Consider the following 16,787-nt stretch of genomic DNA (forward strand, 5'->3'; position numbering starts at 1 on the left):
TTTCTCTGCTGGAGTCAAAGGTGTATCAGTCAGAGACAAATAACTTAACATTTTACTCATGATTTAGGAATTGCTTCTGGCAGAGGCAGGAGTCAGAGATGCAAGGGTTGGGCACATGGCCCACAGATGTTTGATACAGTCAATCAGTTAATACCGGCAAGAAAAAGAGAAACTACTGGAAGATGGTGTCAGGACATTCTGAAATGTCCACGGTTAGGAAAGTTGATGCTAAAATTAAGAACAGTTCACTGCATCTCTTTTCATTCCTCTAGAGAAACTCTTGGTCTTATCTTGCCTTGGTGAAGAAAACTAGACAGTAAGCATGAGGAGGTGCCTCTTGCTCCTGGAGAGAGTGTGTGTTGGATAACTCCAAAGAGAGGAAGACCAAGAGTCCATGACATTCTGGGAAACTCTACTTGATCAGCAAAATGCCACTTCCCTGTTAGAAGCTTTAACTTTCGGATTAAGAAACTTCCATCACTCACATCAAAGACAATGATAGTGCTAATGATAGGATAGTGAATTTGGAAGGGGCTGCTGGTATGAGCAATTACAAGCCCTTCCAAAAAAACCTCTACTGGTTGTAATCACTCACCAAATTCCAAGCTCCTATGGGCAGTGTCTACGTCATAGTGTTCTAAGACCAAGCAGGTCATACTCAGTGGATGATTGATACATGTCTGCTGAATTAATTAATTAACCTAGAATTGATTTTGTTTAAAGCATTTTCTAACTTCCTTAGCCTCCATAATAAAACTTATTCCTTAAAATTGTATGAAAGGCTTTTAACAGTTTATCCATTCTTCTCAGCTTTATCTCATGCTACCTGCTACCTTATTCCACTATGTGATACAGGAACTAGCTAGACAACTACTCAGCATTCCCCAAACATCTCTCCCAGCTGCTGTTCCCTCCACCAGGCAAACTCGATGTCATTCTCTGTGAAGCCTTTCCTTCCCTTTTGAGATGGGACTGAGTGAAAGTCACTCAGCGGTGTCAGACTCTTTGAGATCCCATAGACTGTACCCCACCAGGCTCCTCTGTCCAGGCCAGAATACTGGAGTGGGTAGCCTTTCCCTTCCACAGGGGATCTTTCCAACCCAGAGATTGAATCCAGATCTTCTGCATTGCAGGTGGATTCTTTACCATCTGAGACACCAGGGAAGCCCAAGAGTACTGGAGTGGGTAGCCTATCCCTTCTCCAGTGAATCTTCCTGACCCAGGAATTGAACTGGGGTCTCCTGCATTGCAAGCAGATTCTTTACCAGCTGAGCTAGAGGGTGCCTTTTTCACTTGAAATAAAGGCATTTTGCAAACGCCTCAACTGTAGCTTCTGGTGCAGCGAGGTTGTTTTCCACATCTACCTTCACACAAACCTGTGAGTACCTACCTTACTAATCTTGGCAAACACTAGGCACTTAACGAATCCTTGTTAAGTCAATAAATCAATGACTGAACCAACAAAGTAATGGAGCAGCCACTGAGGAGTTGCCAAAAAAAATCACATGTTCTGTCTAGTCTACCTGTGCTGTCAGCTATGCTTCTTGAACAGATCATAAATTTTCACAATAGTACTCTAAAAATGTCTTCAATTTTATATTTTGATCAAGTGAAATATTTCATGAAAATGTTTTGATTCCCCACCCACTGTCCTCCAGGAAATGGTCCAAGATGACTCTTAAAAATCATTTTCAAGTTTATGAATCCAAGCTTTAAAGTCAGAGTCCAGTTTAAAGTCTGCTTTGTGGGAAAAGTACATGATAATAAACTCTCTTCATAAAATTTAGCTAATTCCCATCTCTTATGTACATCCAAGTTTTCCACCTCCATGTTAGCTCTTGCTGGGTGAAAATTTACAGTGATCATGACATTCAGTGTAGGAAATGAATTAACATTCTCCACAGGACCCTCATTTGTATAGTATATTAATAGGCTCCTTATGTAAATTTCTACTCTTACCTCACTGCCTTATATGCCTGCTAGCTGGTGGCATGCAATTTAGAAATGAGGGCAAGAAATGTTTGATTTCATGAAATGTTGCTTAGAGGGATGGTGAGGAGGGAAGTGGGTAGAGGTCAAGCAGTGAAAGTCTACAATGGACATATTTTATAGTTGTCACTAAACTAACAGTGCTCAAGAAAGCCAACTCTCATTCCAGTAAATTATGGGGAAACAAACAGCAATATATCTAATGATATTTGAGGACACCTGGTACAAAAAGATATGCAGTGTTAGTCAAAATTGTGCCATGTCCTAAACAAGGAGGACTTTGTAGTAAACATTTCCATGGAAAGAAAAAACCTATTCTCCAAAGCCATATCAAAGAATATTCCACTTTCCAGAACCACTTTCAATTAAACGAGTACTTGGACCAGATTAAATAATCCCTAATTGGACAGATTTTGTTAGCTGTCCATCAAACTCCTGTTTCTCTTTTATGTGGATACATGTCTAGACCACAGTTCTTAGCCTCTTTCGCAAGAAAGCGTGACTGAATTCTAGCCAATGGTATCTGAACAGGAGGATGTGTGCCATTTCTAGGGCTGGCCCATAAAGCCTCCCATGTGTTCTCTTTCCTTTCGTGTTATTTTCTTTTTGGTGCCCACTTGTTAAAGATGGTAGAACCCTGTCAGCCTGGGTCCCAGAAAGGCGATGTGGAGAAGAGAGCACAACCACTCACCACAGTCTGCCCTGCACTGTTAAGTAAGTGAAGTGTCCACTGTGTCAAGTCATCACACTGTTGTGCCTATTTACTGTTGTTGTCCAGTGTCCCCTAATACAGAACCATTTCAATGCTAGCATTCTAGGATCAATGTCACGTACTATTACTCTTTTGTTTGAAAAGAGAAGCAGATGGAGGCTATGTGCATATGTGGGTGCAGAGAATATATGGGAAATCTTTGTACATTTTGTTCAGTTTTGTTGTGAACCTAGAATTGGTCATTTAGAAAAGTCTATTTTTAAGTAAGAGAGAAGCATCTTCAGCTCCACCAATCCTGGGTGGGAAATTGTTTTGGTGATGAAATAAGAATATCTTAAATAATAACTAACAACTTCCCAGCACACCTATTGTGTGCCAGACACTGTACTAAGTATTCTGTGTACAGTCTCTCTTTCTCAGACTATTCCTTCCTGGTAGACATTAGGTTACAGAGACGAATTTGCTCTACAACACTGAGGTGCAAAAAATGGCATATTACCTTATTTTTCTAAATCTCGAGAGAGGTCTGCTCTCTCCAAAATGATAAAAGAGTTAGTCTTGCCAGTCATGTTTGGGGATTCTAAAATAGGTAAGAACAAAAGCAGGTCACTGGGTGTTTGGAAAACAGAGAAGGGCTTCTAACCTTGGTCAGTGGGCCCAAAGGATCCGTTCACAGGTAGGTGGCTCCCATTTGATCCCTGACTAGCATGGATACAGATTGCTCCCTGTGACTTCACGGGACAGCTCTTAGTCAGTTTTCTCGATATCCACAAACTGGCCCTTCACAAGCCCTATGTCTCTTACCCAAAACACTATCATCTTCTCTGCCCCCAGGAATGAGTCTCTCTTCTCTTGTCAAGTTAGGCTTCTTCTGCTTTATCAACTCCAAGTTCCAATCTCCATCAATTTTCCAGATGTCGTGGTGAGAAGCTCATATTGGGACCTTGTGACTTCTGCAGTAAGCCATTAATGTTCTGAGGAAAAGGCATCCACCTACCTTCTTGGGATGGAGAACAGTGAGAAGAAAGACAAGTCAGTATATTAACAGATTACCTTCCATAGTCAGATGATACACTGGGTTCAGAGAGGTTAATCGGTTGCCCAAGGTAACAAACTATTCAGTGGCAAAGCTTCAGATCAAACCTAAGTCCATTTGGCCCCAGGGTTTAGAGACTCTCCTACTATTTCATGTAGACCCATCTGGGAAAATTCAAAGCACGCCACAGGCCTAGGTGACCTTTGATGACAACAGGAAATAATCATAAATCATCCTAAATAAAATAAAATATCTGAATCTTTTCACTTGAAATCTTCAGTAGTCACCCAAGCCTGGTATTCAAAGAACTACTTTCTATTTATACACACACACATAGATATACAGATTCAAATAAGCAAAGTGAAATATTAAAGTCATCAATCATTAATTTGCAATAATATGTTGTGGCTAGAATTCTGAAATCAGAAATCTAATGTATTATCCTCTTTGAAAAGCATAGACAAGTAAATTTTATTTGATTATTGGTTTTTCCAGTGGTCATGTATGGATGTGAGTTGGACTGTGAAGAAAACTGAGCGCCAAAGAATTGATGCTTTTGAACTGTGGTGTTGGAGAAGACTCTTGAGAGTCCCTTGGACTGCAAGGAGATCCAACCAGTCCATCCTAAAGGAGATCAGTCCTGGGTGTTCATTGGAAGGGCTAATGTTGAAGCTGAAACTCCAATACTTTGGCCACCTCATGCGAAGAGTTGACTCATTGGAAAAGACCCTGATGCTGGGAAGGATTGGGGGCAGGAGGAGAAGAGGACGATAGAGGATGAGATGGTTAGATGGCATCACCGACTTGATGGACATGAGTTTGGGTAATCTCCGGGAGTTGGTGATGGACAGGGAGGCCTGGCGTGCTGCAATTCATGGGGCCGCAAAGAGTCGGGCACGACTGAGAGAGTGAACTGAACTGAATTGAATGAGTCTTGGGGGCTTCCCAGGTGGCTCAGTGGTAAAGAATCTACCTGCCAATGCAGGAGATGCCATTTTGATCCCTGGGTTGGGAAGATCCCCTAAGAAGAAATAGCAACCCAGTATTCCTTCCTGAAAAATCCCATGGACAGAAGAGCCTGGTGGACCACAGTCCATAGGGTTGCAAAGAGTCAGACATGACTGAGCATGCACACATGAATGACAGTGACATCAACATTTCCAAGTTAAAAACTTAGTCACAGAAACATCTGAATATTTTTCAAGAGAACAGAGAAAAATTTTAATACAAGACAAGCATTATTTCCCTTAACCCAAATTCAGTCATTATCAAGACAAATGATGGTGACTTAGAGGACCTGAGTTCTCATCCTTCCTCTGACAATAGAGTTATGTTAACTTTGAGTGAAACACAGCCTCTTCCAATTGCATTACTTTTATGTACTCTTTTAATTCTCATTTTTTCTAATTCTGTATTTCTGGAAAAACTGGTACTACACTAATAAAATTAAAGTTGTTTCTTGATCCACATTTGCAGCCAGTTTAGTATAAAAACATGTAACAGAAATATAGAATCAGAGAAAGAAAAATGAAGAAAGAAGGGAGAGGGAGGGAGAGAGGAGGGAAGGAAAAGAGGGAGGGAAAGAGGAAGGGGAGAGAGAGGATGGTTGAGAAAAAATTCTCATTATCATCCATACTTTCCAAGGCTGATCTAAGAGTCACTTTCAGTACTTTGGAATCAGTCTGGAATATTGCAGACTTTGGGTATTCTACCTCCACTTGGCAGACCCATTTCTCTGGAGAAGATGGGATGAAACAGGATGTCTTAGCTGACACCATTAAATGTGTGATTTATCTAACTCTCTTTGTTCTAATTCCATGCACTTCATGTAAACCTTTGATTATAATCCAGCTTCCAAGGCCTTCAGGGACACAGTGTGATGGGCAGGCTGATAAAGGTTTTGTAGTTTGCATAGATTCTATTTTTCACTATAAATTGATAAACTGGAAGGTCACTAGATGCTATCAAATAGTTAGCTGTTTATTATTAATAACAAAGTTATTTGTTGTGACCAAACAAGTATCTAGTTTTCTAGAAAGACATAAAAAGAGGACAGAAATGCAGTGGAAACAGAAAAATTCATTGGCAGACACAATGCCAGATTCAAAAAAGAACCCACTCATCAACCTGCACTTACCTTGTGATGATGTCAAGAGGGAATGGCTTTCCCATGGACTCACAGATTATAAATGGCCATTAACTGTGTGGGGAAGATTTCCTTGACAACAACAAATATGGAGAGGACACAAGGTAACATTCCACAGATGACAGTTTGGAGCTTCTCATCCAGTGGCCTAAGTTAAGTCCTGACTTTCAAATCTGTGTTTCAAACCATCATAGGGGTTCATGCGCTAGTAATTCTGAGTGTGCTGGTTAGCACTGCCTAGCGTCTATGCCATTGATTGAATGGAGCTTTAAATTCTGGCTCCCCCTTGGGTAGCTGACTTAACTAAGCTGCCTAACTTATAAGCAGCTTTTTCAAATCTTTGTAATGGGCATTTAGCACAATGCCTAGAACATAATGAGTGCTCAACACCCATTTCCTTATAATAATATTAAAAAGTTATCATTATAACCATTATTATTGCTGGCAATGACAAATCAGTATACTGTAAACCCCTTAATTGTCTTGGAGACCCTCAAAGACAGAAATGGATCTTATTTAACAAGCCTAACGTTAGGGTCAGGACATAATACATGGTAAGGCTCAATAAGTATTTCTTAAATAGGATATATACTGACCAGTTGTAAAAAACTAAGGTCAACATTGTAGTCCACACTTCTCTTCCAGTTCCCTAAGATGTCCCCAAAAGCCTTTTAGCAGCAGACAAACATCTCATCTCATGAAGCCCAGCCAATGTTTGTTTTCATGTATAACACTTGGGTGATCTCCAGAACACATCAGTCTCTACTTTCTCAATAAAATGACTCACCAGTCCTGCCATCTGTGATACCCTCTATCCTCTGCCACAGAAGATGGTCAGTGGTCATTCCTCCTCCTCTCCATTGCTGTTGCCCTCATCTCTTCTCCCCAAGTCCCTTTCTACAAAATTCCAGGGTCACATAGGCAAGTCCAAAGCATGGCAACAATGTAACAATTTCCTAGGGCTGCCATGACAAAGCAGAAGGACTGGGTGACTTAAACAAGAGAAACTTCTTCCCTTCCATTTGGGAAGCTGCGAGTCCAAGATGTCAGTGTGACTGATTTCCTCCGAGGCCTCTCACCTTGGTTGGCTTGCAGATGATGCATTCTCTCTGTCTTCACATGGTCTTCACTTTCAGTGTGTCTATGTCTTTATCTCCTCTTCTTATAAGGACAACAGTAACATTGAGTCAGAGTCCACCCTAATGATCCCACTTAAACTTTATTACCTCTGTAAATACCTTATTTCCAAATACAATTATATTCCAAGGTACTTGAGGTTAGGATTTCCACACGTGAACTTTGGGGAGACACGATTCAACCCAGAACACACACCAAGGATTTCTTTGGGTTACGAAAGCCTCCTAAGGTTCTATGACCTCTTATTGGTGACCAATATGGAACAGAAAAAGAGATTCATTACAAGCAAAAGTGCAATCACGTGACACCAATGATGATTCCCCCCAAATTCCTCCAATAAAAGACAGTTATTATTATGTCCACATTTGGACAGTCATTAGCCAAAGGTTTTCTACCATAACAATTGCATGAACTTTCTGACTATTAGTAGCAGATGGAATTTTTAAAGGTTCAAAGTGAAACAAACAAATGAACAAAACCACTAGGGGAAGATGAGAATGCTGAAGGAAGTTAGAGACTAAAAGATGTACAAGCCATAGGCCAGAATTTTCCTATTACTCAACAGCCCTATCCTGACAAAATTTAAATCAGCATTAATTAATGTTTTTATAAAACATCAGGCCTTACAAATACCAAGATTCTAAACCTGCTCTTTTTTCATTCCTAAAAATATCATCAATGATGGTACCAGCTTTGGCTTTACTTATCCTGGAAGGCTTTCTTTGGGCAGAAGGTGGCCAAAGACTTCGGCTGTGTAAACCCAAATCCATCAAAAAAGAAAATAAGTAGGAGACACTGTGAAATGGTGAACATCATGATTTTGAACCACTTAATTAAGCTTGAAAATAAAAAGGGAGCAATGAGCTTTTTCCCCTTGGAAAGAGAAACAGCAGAAACCACTTTTGTGTTTATACTAGAACAAGTCCACTGAGCATCCTCTGTAAACATTAAATAATGATCACATAATATAAAAAATGAAAGCCCCTTATTATTTATTGAACTGGATCCCTCGCTCACAAGAAGGCTTTTAAATGAGATTCTCAAAGGACTTTATAAATGCTCTCTCATTATTGTTCACCTTTGTTTGAAAAGGTAAGTATCTCATCCTCATTTCAGAGTTAGGGACTAAAAGAAAGGTTAAAAGAAATGTATAAAATTAAACCAAATCTGCCAATGATAGAGATCAAGGGTTGTTATCCCTTGAGGACTTAAAGTTCCTTTTGAAAAATTAAGCAACTTCACTAATTACTTTTAGGAGGGCATTTCACTAAAATATACTTTATCTGTACATCAAGGTCTAGGAAGAAAACTCACAAAATAATAACTGTGCTAAATAAAAAAATCAGTGTGGCTTCCAGAACCCTTTCTATTCTGTGTACCCACCCATGTGGCTGGAGATTTGAAATGCTATTTAAGTCTCATTTTCCTTCAGAAGCTAACCTCTGTGGAATAAAATGCTGTTAAGGGGGAAAAAAATCTTTTCTGTCATTTGACTTTAACTTATGATAAATTAGCTTCAACTAGTTTCTTAGAAAATTGCCCAAGAAATGACTACAGAAAATTAAATACCAAGACTTCAAAGAGGCAAACACACAGCCTTCAAATTCCGACCTCAGAGAATAATCCTTCCTTTCTCATGCTTTGGAGAGATGTGAGTAAAGAAATCGTACTAGGGCATGGTAATGAACCATCTTTCAAATGACTTTTCTATCAATCTTCTTTTCAAAGGGTAATAAAGTGATGATTATTTCTAGGCAGTTTCTGGGAAGTTATCATCTCATTTCAATAGTCACCAGTAAGAAGGATGGTACTCTGGTATTATTGCCATGACGATAAGGGCAAGAACTGGTTGAGAATTCAATAGACAAGGTGTAGGTTGTTAAAAGCTATTTCCTGGAAAATTAAAACAGAGAGAGATCAAAAGAATTGTGTTGGGTCTTAAGGAATTGGTAATCATTCCCTTCTAGATTAAAAATGCAAATCTGATTTGTTAACTAGTAAATGAAACCCATTATCATGTGAAGGTTTTATTATTTCTTTCAACAAATAAAGTTGAAAGCTTATTACATGCCAAGCTTTGTGGTAGATGCCGATGACTGATGGAGAAAGGCTACAAGCCATGACGGGAACATCTATGTCATGACTTCTAGAGTGTGAGTGATCCATCTCATCTAAAACAATAACAAACAACAGCAACAACAAAATTTTTTTTTCAACTTTTCATTCAATGGTTAGGGAAGTTTTAGTCACCCAGAACTTGTTTTGCAAAGCCACAGAAAATAGCAGGGTGAGAAAGACCCAAAACTATATCTGATCTCATTCCCCAGAGTTGTTACTAGAAGCTTTAAGATGTCATGGGGCAGAAGTTAGCCCAGGAACACACAGCCCCAGGAAGGGAATGCCCATGCTCAGGATGCCTTTAGGAAGGACTCCCAGGAACCTAGCTGTTTCTCTGGTCCCCAGATTCTGATGCCATCTGTGAGATGGGCTTAAGGCTCCTACAAGGATGATGCAGTCCATTTTTCCTCAGTGGTTCCTAAAACCATCCCAGCTATATCTTTTCATTTGCCCTAATTCTCATATCCCAGTCTAAACCTACTGTTCACTGGCAGATAGAATATGGAACACATCTCTGCGTTCAACACTCCCCCAAAAGTCAAATTTTTCAGCACTCACCAGAAATCCAAACCCAGAACAACAACCAAAAAAGAAGGAAATATAAGATATGCCACTTTTTAAGGGCAAAGAAATGTTATATGCACTGCACCCTCATCTTTTACACATTACAGAGAAGGCACTTAATAAATACCTGTTGAATAAAATTAACCAAATGAATGAATTCATTCATTTGTGGTCATGAGTCGAAGTCATGATTATCACATTGGTATTTTCCTGTCAGCTATCCCACAGTGACCTTTGTCCAGTGTTTCATCTTTTTAAAATGTTATTCTGGTGATATTTTCTTAAAAAGAAAGACACAAAACCACAACACAGAAAAGAAAAATTAAAATGTATTTTTTCAAGTTCCATTCCAGGTAACAAATATTTGACCAATGAATTAATGCTTTCTAGTGTGGCCTTGGATAGGAAAATTGCCTCTTTCCATAGCTGAACATGGCTCTGAAGTGAGTACCAACAGATCTCTTATTGATTTGAAGAACAGGATAAAGCAGTTAAGCTCTGAAAAAGCATTAACAATTTATCCTCATTGCCAATCAAGAAGTCACCCAGATTTCCCACCTCCCACCACCCCTAAGACCAAAGTAAAAGAGCTGTAAGTCAGCCATCATGCATCTCACAAAAATCATACCCTATCCTTGGCAAACCAAATCCTTGGCTTTCCATCCCCCTACCTTTGGGGAACATTTCCCCAGAGTATAACCTGAGAATACAGGAGCACTGATTTGAAAGGAAGCCAGCTAATGCAAGGGCTAATGGTAAAGACAAGGTGAATATTTCAAGCCTCCGGAGGCTTGTTGCTGATAGATTGGAATGCTTTTTAATGAGGAAACGAGATGAGGGGAGAGAGGGGAGAAGGTGCCCAGCCCTTCAAGTCCTCCTTGGGTGAACAGTCTGTGCTTGTTCTGAGGTAGGGTGACCCTTGATAAGTGTGAAAGAGGGATGACTGATCCCCCAAACATGTTGTACAGTGTGGCTTCCAGGGACCCTTTCTTCAGGCTTCTGAAACTGATCACATGTGCTCAGGCCATACTCAAACTATACACTCCAGCACTCTTGAAGCCACCAGAACTCTGCACTGCAATGAATCAAACATTTTCAAAGCATGTTTTCATTCAGAAACCCCATCTTTACTTATATGACCTGACATAGAGTAATTCAGCTTGTAATATTATATACCCAGCTTTGAAAAAGGGAGTAATTCTTAAGAGGTTGGCTTATTCAACTCTGTAACCAATAGTGTCCCTGAGTTAAGGGAAGGGAAAACATTTCTTAATAATTGCTAGGTTTATATATCCTTGTTCCCTTAAAAAAAGAAAATGCAAGGGCATTTGTCTTAGATTTCCCTTTCCCCTCTTCTAGAGAAACCTGAAATGCCCAGTGAACATATGATCCACTGATGATACTCAAACCCAGTAGATATCACCAGGATGCTACCTTTTCACTGACTAGTTTGTGCAGGAGCGTCCCCTAGTCTGTGCAAATACACCTTCTCTCCATTGTTTTCCTTTCTGTCACTATATAAAGCCCTATGTTGCTGGAAAGGAGAGAGGAGGAAGTCAAGTGACTTTTTTATGTACAACTATATACATAAATACAATATGGGGGTTAGGTGATGAATAGCAGTGGAGGTTAGAGTTTGCACACAGAGTGAGAAAATAAATTAATCTGCCTGGTTCTTTAAGTGCCCAGCATTCTGCACCAAGGAATGAGGTATGGAGGAGCAGCTTTCCCAGCTGATTCATCCAAATGTCTTCCTGTGCAACTTGAGCATGATGAACCATGCACATGCAAAGCACCGTGCACAAGGGTCGATATCTAGGAAAACCCATTCATCAAACAACAGGGAAGTCCTGGGACAAGAGAGACCTGAGACTCAGAAGGCACATCCCAGAAGGCCCTCGGCGTAAGGCCATTCTGGCAGAGGCTCTGACATCATCAATGTTATATCACCAATCTATGTTACCATAGAGTTCATGGAAGGCAGGGCAAAGGCTGTCATCTTCTTACTTCTGTTTTTGTTTGTTTGTTTTGTTTTTTTTTTTACAATCGTGTGAGGTCTTCTGGAGAATTACTACCCTCTTCCCCCGCTGGAGTTTCCTCAGCTGGTTCTATTTTGATTTCAAGTCCAAAGGCAGAACTTATCCTTCCAGGAGAGTAGTCATTTCTTTTTAAGTCTGCAAGGAAGACAGTTAAGACAGTGATAGGGAAACCTTAAGAATATGATGTTCAGATAGATTGGACTTTAGGCCAAGTGCTCAGAGAAGACTCTGCTCCCTCTGATGTGTGAAACTCAAACCCTTAACCCTGTCCAAGGTATACCCCACCAGGCACACATGTGACCCTAACTCCCCAAGGCTGTGTTCACTGTGGCAAGACTCAGTTGCTTGGCTCAATACATAGTGCCTTTGAGACGTGACCTGGCCAGAGTTAAGTGAGGCCATACTAGAAACAGGGCATTTTCACTGTTGAATGATGGCAGAGTCAGACTGTTCAGTCAGAATGGTGGACTTGAGACATCAGTGGTCAGTTTTCTGCAAAAAAAATGTATCTCAGTTTTGGCTGAATCTCTAAAAGCATCATCCAGTGATCACATCCTCTGCTTCTTGAAGCCTCCTTCTTTAGTTCAACAGGGAAATTACCTAAAGAAATCATTAACAAGGGCAATCCTTGGGGAGAACTTAAGGAGGACAGTGAGTTTTAAATGTTTGGATATCATGGTATACCATGTTGATTAAATTTGTTAAGCTTAAACATACATTCCTTTATAATTTTTTAATATTAAATGGAGACGATCTGGACATAAAACTAATACATAGTATAGTTTGATAATAGCCAACACTTATTACGTTGCTTCAATCCTTACACCACCTTTATGAGGTAGGTGCTATCATTCCCAGCTCACGGATGAGAATGAGGCCCAAGGTCACAAAATTAGTACAAAGCATTCTTGGGATGTGAGCTCAACCTATGGACCCCATGCTCTTATACACTTTCTGAAATGACTTCTCTTTAAAAAAAAAAACAAAAACAAAAACAGTAAAACATAAACAAAAAGAAAAATCACCCCTACTCCTGTTTTCTGAGCTAACCTTTTTTAAATTCAAATTACCAAATGTTTGAATAAATGAGGATATTTCTTATTTCCATTTAAATGTGTTAACTAAGGTTTTGAAAGGAAATAAGGATTAGGTTTAGAAATGGAGGAATTCTTGAATGACTCAAAAGCCACCATGGTAGGGAAAGGCAAGAAGGAAGGGGGTGGAGGAATCTTAATCCTACAGAAGAGGTAACTGGATGGAAGCAGTGAGTTACGCCTCAAGTTTCCGTTAATCCTGGCTGATCAGATATAGTCCCTGTGTCCTCAAGAACAAGAAGTGGTCCTGCCCAGGAAACAATGAATCAGAGCTGGGAAGAGGTCAGCACCTGAGGACGCTGAGTTAATGAGCTGGATTCTGACCTGCGATCATAGGCTGGGAGATACCTGTCAGCTCCTGTCTCCCAAAGGACCCTTACCTGGAGGCCTGGATGTGGCTCAGTCCAGCCCCCGCTCCTTCCTGGGCTCTTTCTAGTCAGAGAGGAGGTCAATGGGCAGCTCAGCCAATGTGCCAAGGACTGTTCTCTTTGCCCACTTCCACTGTGTGGATTGTGAGAAGGAGACCTGGGCAGCCACCAGATGACAGCAAGACCCCACTCTCTGTACCACTCGAGTCTGACATCCCCACCACAACCTCCCCGACCAACAAGCTACTCCCTGCTGGAACTGGAAGCTGTTGCCCATCTCAGCCTCCTGCTGCATCGTGGCCACAAGAGCAACTCCTACCTTCAACTCCAACAAGATTAGAAATTGCCTTTCTTTGCTGTAAATTTTCACCTACTCCATCCCAAGTTACAATGGATGTTGATCTTTTACTAATTTCCAATTTGGGGTTCAATCACTTACGATAAGGCTGGAAGGGCTACTCAGCTTAAAAGATGTGAAATTCCATTTTAAGGACAAGTGTGGTACAACCTTAGAGAAACAGGGAGTGAGCTGAGACAGACATAAAGCATCCCTTCTGAGATAAAAGGAAAGAATGCGACAGAGCTGGGGCTGCCAACTTGGGGTCCACAGACCTCTGACTGTTGCCTTTTATGTTAGGAATATTTTTCTATGCTGAGTCTATTAGTCTTAGAGAAAGCATGTCACACTATCAAATCAGATTTTAAAAACATATCTTGTAATGTATGTAGACAGGGGTAGGTTTTTATCATAAAAGGCACTACTTTAATTGATAGCTGTTACTTCCCTCCATGCCCCAGCCTCCCAAATGTCCAATGAGTAAATAAGAACAGAATAGAAATACTGCAGGCATCACACAAGATCCAAGGGGTGGGGGTGTGGTAGGGGGGAATCTGCCTCCGTCCAATTTTACCCCCAATTAAGTAGGTGGAACTTTTCCCTTAGAGAGACTGTGACAAGCATTGGGCCTGATGTTGTTTTATCACATTTTGGCAGAACCTGAAGTAAATCTCTGTCCTTTTAATCCCTTTAGAGACTTGAAAAATTTGCAGTCAGAAAGTCAGGCCTCGACTGCGAATAAGATAAAAAAGTGATTAAGATTTTCTACTCCATCCCAGGTTACAATGGCTGTTGCTCAATGAGAGATTTACTTAGAGAAAAATAGAATTGTTTGGGGCATACCCGGGAGTTTTAGCTTCCGGCAGCAGGAGTTGCAACGATGTTTTGCAATGAAGTTTCTAATTGCATCTTCCCCTAAATTGGCTGGTCCAAACACCATTCCTCTTGATCTAGAGGAAATATCAGAATATCAATTAGATCACAGCTAAGAAAAAGGAGCTCAACTAGGATTCTCTCAGATACCGAACAGTATCCCATAGTAACCCAGTAAACTTGAAGGAGCCAACAAAGAACAGAGCACTTTGGGGAAGCAACAATATTAGGTCTGCACATTTAAAATTCAAATGCACTTCAATCTTTGTACCCAACTCCAAGACCTACTGTGAAACTCATTTCCACACTAATCTGATAGAAAAGTGAATTTTCTATGTACCACAGTAAAACAAAATACAGTGAGACCCTTTTTCATGCATATGGGGTGAGAGAATGACATTCACTACCAACTGTTCTACTAGAATACCCGAAAGGTAAGTATGCAATAAAATAAATTTGCTATTGGAGCACCCCTTCTGAAAAGACTGATGTTCATTGTTTCAAACCCAAATACTTCTGAACATAATCAATGTCCTCAAACACAAAAGCCCGACAAAACCCGACACCCAGGAGTCATGGCTCTTTCGATAGCTCCTTCTACTCTGCAAACTGCTATGGCAGTTTTCTGGGCTCTTAGTGAAAAGACATGACAACTAGGAGACAATGATTTTGTGGAAGTAAACTTAGGTGACAAAATTACAAACAGAATCATATATATTAGGCACATTTTGAATACTCTATAATTGCTCTATTATAGATTCTCATAATATTATAAAATTATAATAGATTCCAGGGTCAAAGTTTACCCATTATTAGTTCATATACAACCATCATTCTTTGGCTGACATGCTACACACCATGGAACACAGCACACCAGAAATACCTCCAAAGAAACTTTATGAAAGCTAATATTTTATTTTAATGACATGCAGAGTGGAAAACAGCACATTTTAAAATCTGAACTCAATTACCGCTCTTAAATACCACGTCTTAAGAAAAAAGAAAAGCAAACTATCACAAAAGGAAACAATAAACTTTGCTTCTAAGGAATGTGGTTTTTCAAAAGGGACGTGGTGTAAAAATGGACTTTTTTTTTCCATCTGAGTATTGAAACATTTATCTCAATTTCCACTTCCTTTTGGCAGAATAACAGTAGCTGCTCTGAAGATGTGCCAAGCTCAGAACGAGGGCTGATGTCAGTTTGATCTCAGAGTGCCTCTTTGCTCTGAGGCGAGTAGGTGGAGGAAACCTCTTGGGAAGATGACATGAGCAGACACCCAGGATTAACTTTCCTGGTCACCCAATCGCCCTTACACAATGCGGCTCTTGCGGTGTTTGCCAGACTGCATAAGCTGCCTGTTGTTAGCTACTCCTCTTTCGGTCCACGTGGTAAGGAATCACTTCTTTAAGGTGAAACCAAATGTGGCAAAGAAGTAGAATCACACAGTATTTAGTACTGGAATTCTATGATGCTGATAATGTAAAAAGCAAAGGCGGTTTTTGAGTCATTAAAATTGCAGGATTCCTTTTATAGTCTCTCTGGTATAACCCTATTGGAATATATCACTTTTTTGCCTTCCACACTGCCATTTCTTTCCCCCCAGTAAAGCGTGAAAGTTCCCAACTTAGAAATGTAACATTGATTCTCACATAAAAGCTGTAAAGGAAATCATTTCCCTCTATGAGCTTTGTTAAAGTTAAGATAAAAGAATAAAAATTACTGTAATATGTATGTATCAGGGGTTCAACCACTCCCTGAGCAGTGGAGAGTAAAGGAAGGTTGTAGGGACACTAATACACCATGCCTATAGCCATGCAGTCTCAGACAACCATGGTTGAAAAAATATACAACTGTTTTCCAGATTTTTCACAGCACAGGAAAGCAGGTGGTAACTTGGTTTCACATTCGAGGAAATGCTAATTAGTGCCATGTACACAGAGATTTACTAAAGAACATCTCATCATCATCATTTCATACTTGTCAAAGGCCTGAAACCATCAATGCAGTAAGTAAAAAAAAAAAGACGCAATCCCAAATTACAAGTAACACTTGAGGCAACCTCCACTGAGGGTCAGTGACCTGAGGAACAGAGTGGCCAGAGAGGATTTGGGAGAGAAGGTGTAATGATTTGGTCTTCGCATGCAAGGGGAAAGTTCACATACTGGGGAAAGTTATGAGACAATAGGCATTAGAAACAATATCAGAATTTGCACCACAAAATATCTTCCCTCTTGGTAGAGGATCATTCCCTTTCATTGACCCTCTTCCATCTCCACTGAGCTTCAGTTTTCTCATTTGTGAGCAGGCATTGAAGACATTTCCTTCTAAGGTTATTGTTAAGAGAAAAATAAACAACACATGACAGCACTTGCT

The 16,787-nt window shown here is 40.2% G+C and overlaps 1 protein-coding gene across 3 annotated transcripts in view; it reads right to left on the reverse strand.

Moving 5' to 3' along the window:
• Positions 1-7,083: 7,083 nt before the first annotated feature.
• The window catches only part of TRPM6 (transient receptor potential cation channel subfamily M member 6), a 120,433-nt gene continuing 110,729 nt past the window's right edge, over positions 7,084-16,787 (reverse strand). For all 3 annotated transcript variants that reach the window (XM_081505489.1, XM_081505469.1, XM_081505478.1), the window contains 2 exons: positions 14,384-14,490; positions 7,084-11,876 (listed from right to left, as the gene is read on the reverse strand). In XM_081505489.1, coding sequence (XP_081361615.1) covers positions 11,743-11,876; positions 14,384-14,490 — 241 coding nt within the window. In that variant the 3' untranslated portion in view covers positions 7,084-11,742. The remainder of the gene's footprint in view (positions 11,877-14,383; positions 14,491-16,787) is intronic.

Source organism: Giraffa tippelskirchi, chromosome 1 (assembly GCF_054371585.1).
Source record: "Giraffa tippelskirchi isolate mGirTip1 chromosome 1, T2T-mGirTip1v1.2.pri, whole genome shotgun sequence".
Lineage (NCBI taxonomy): Eukaryota > Metazoa > Chordata > Mammalia > Artiodactyla > Giraffidae > Giraffa > Giraffa tippelskirchi.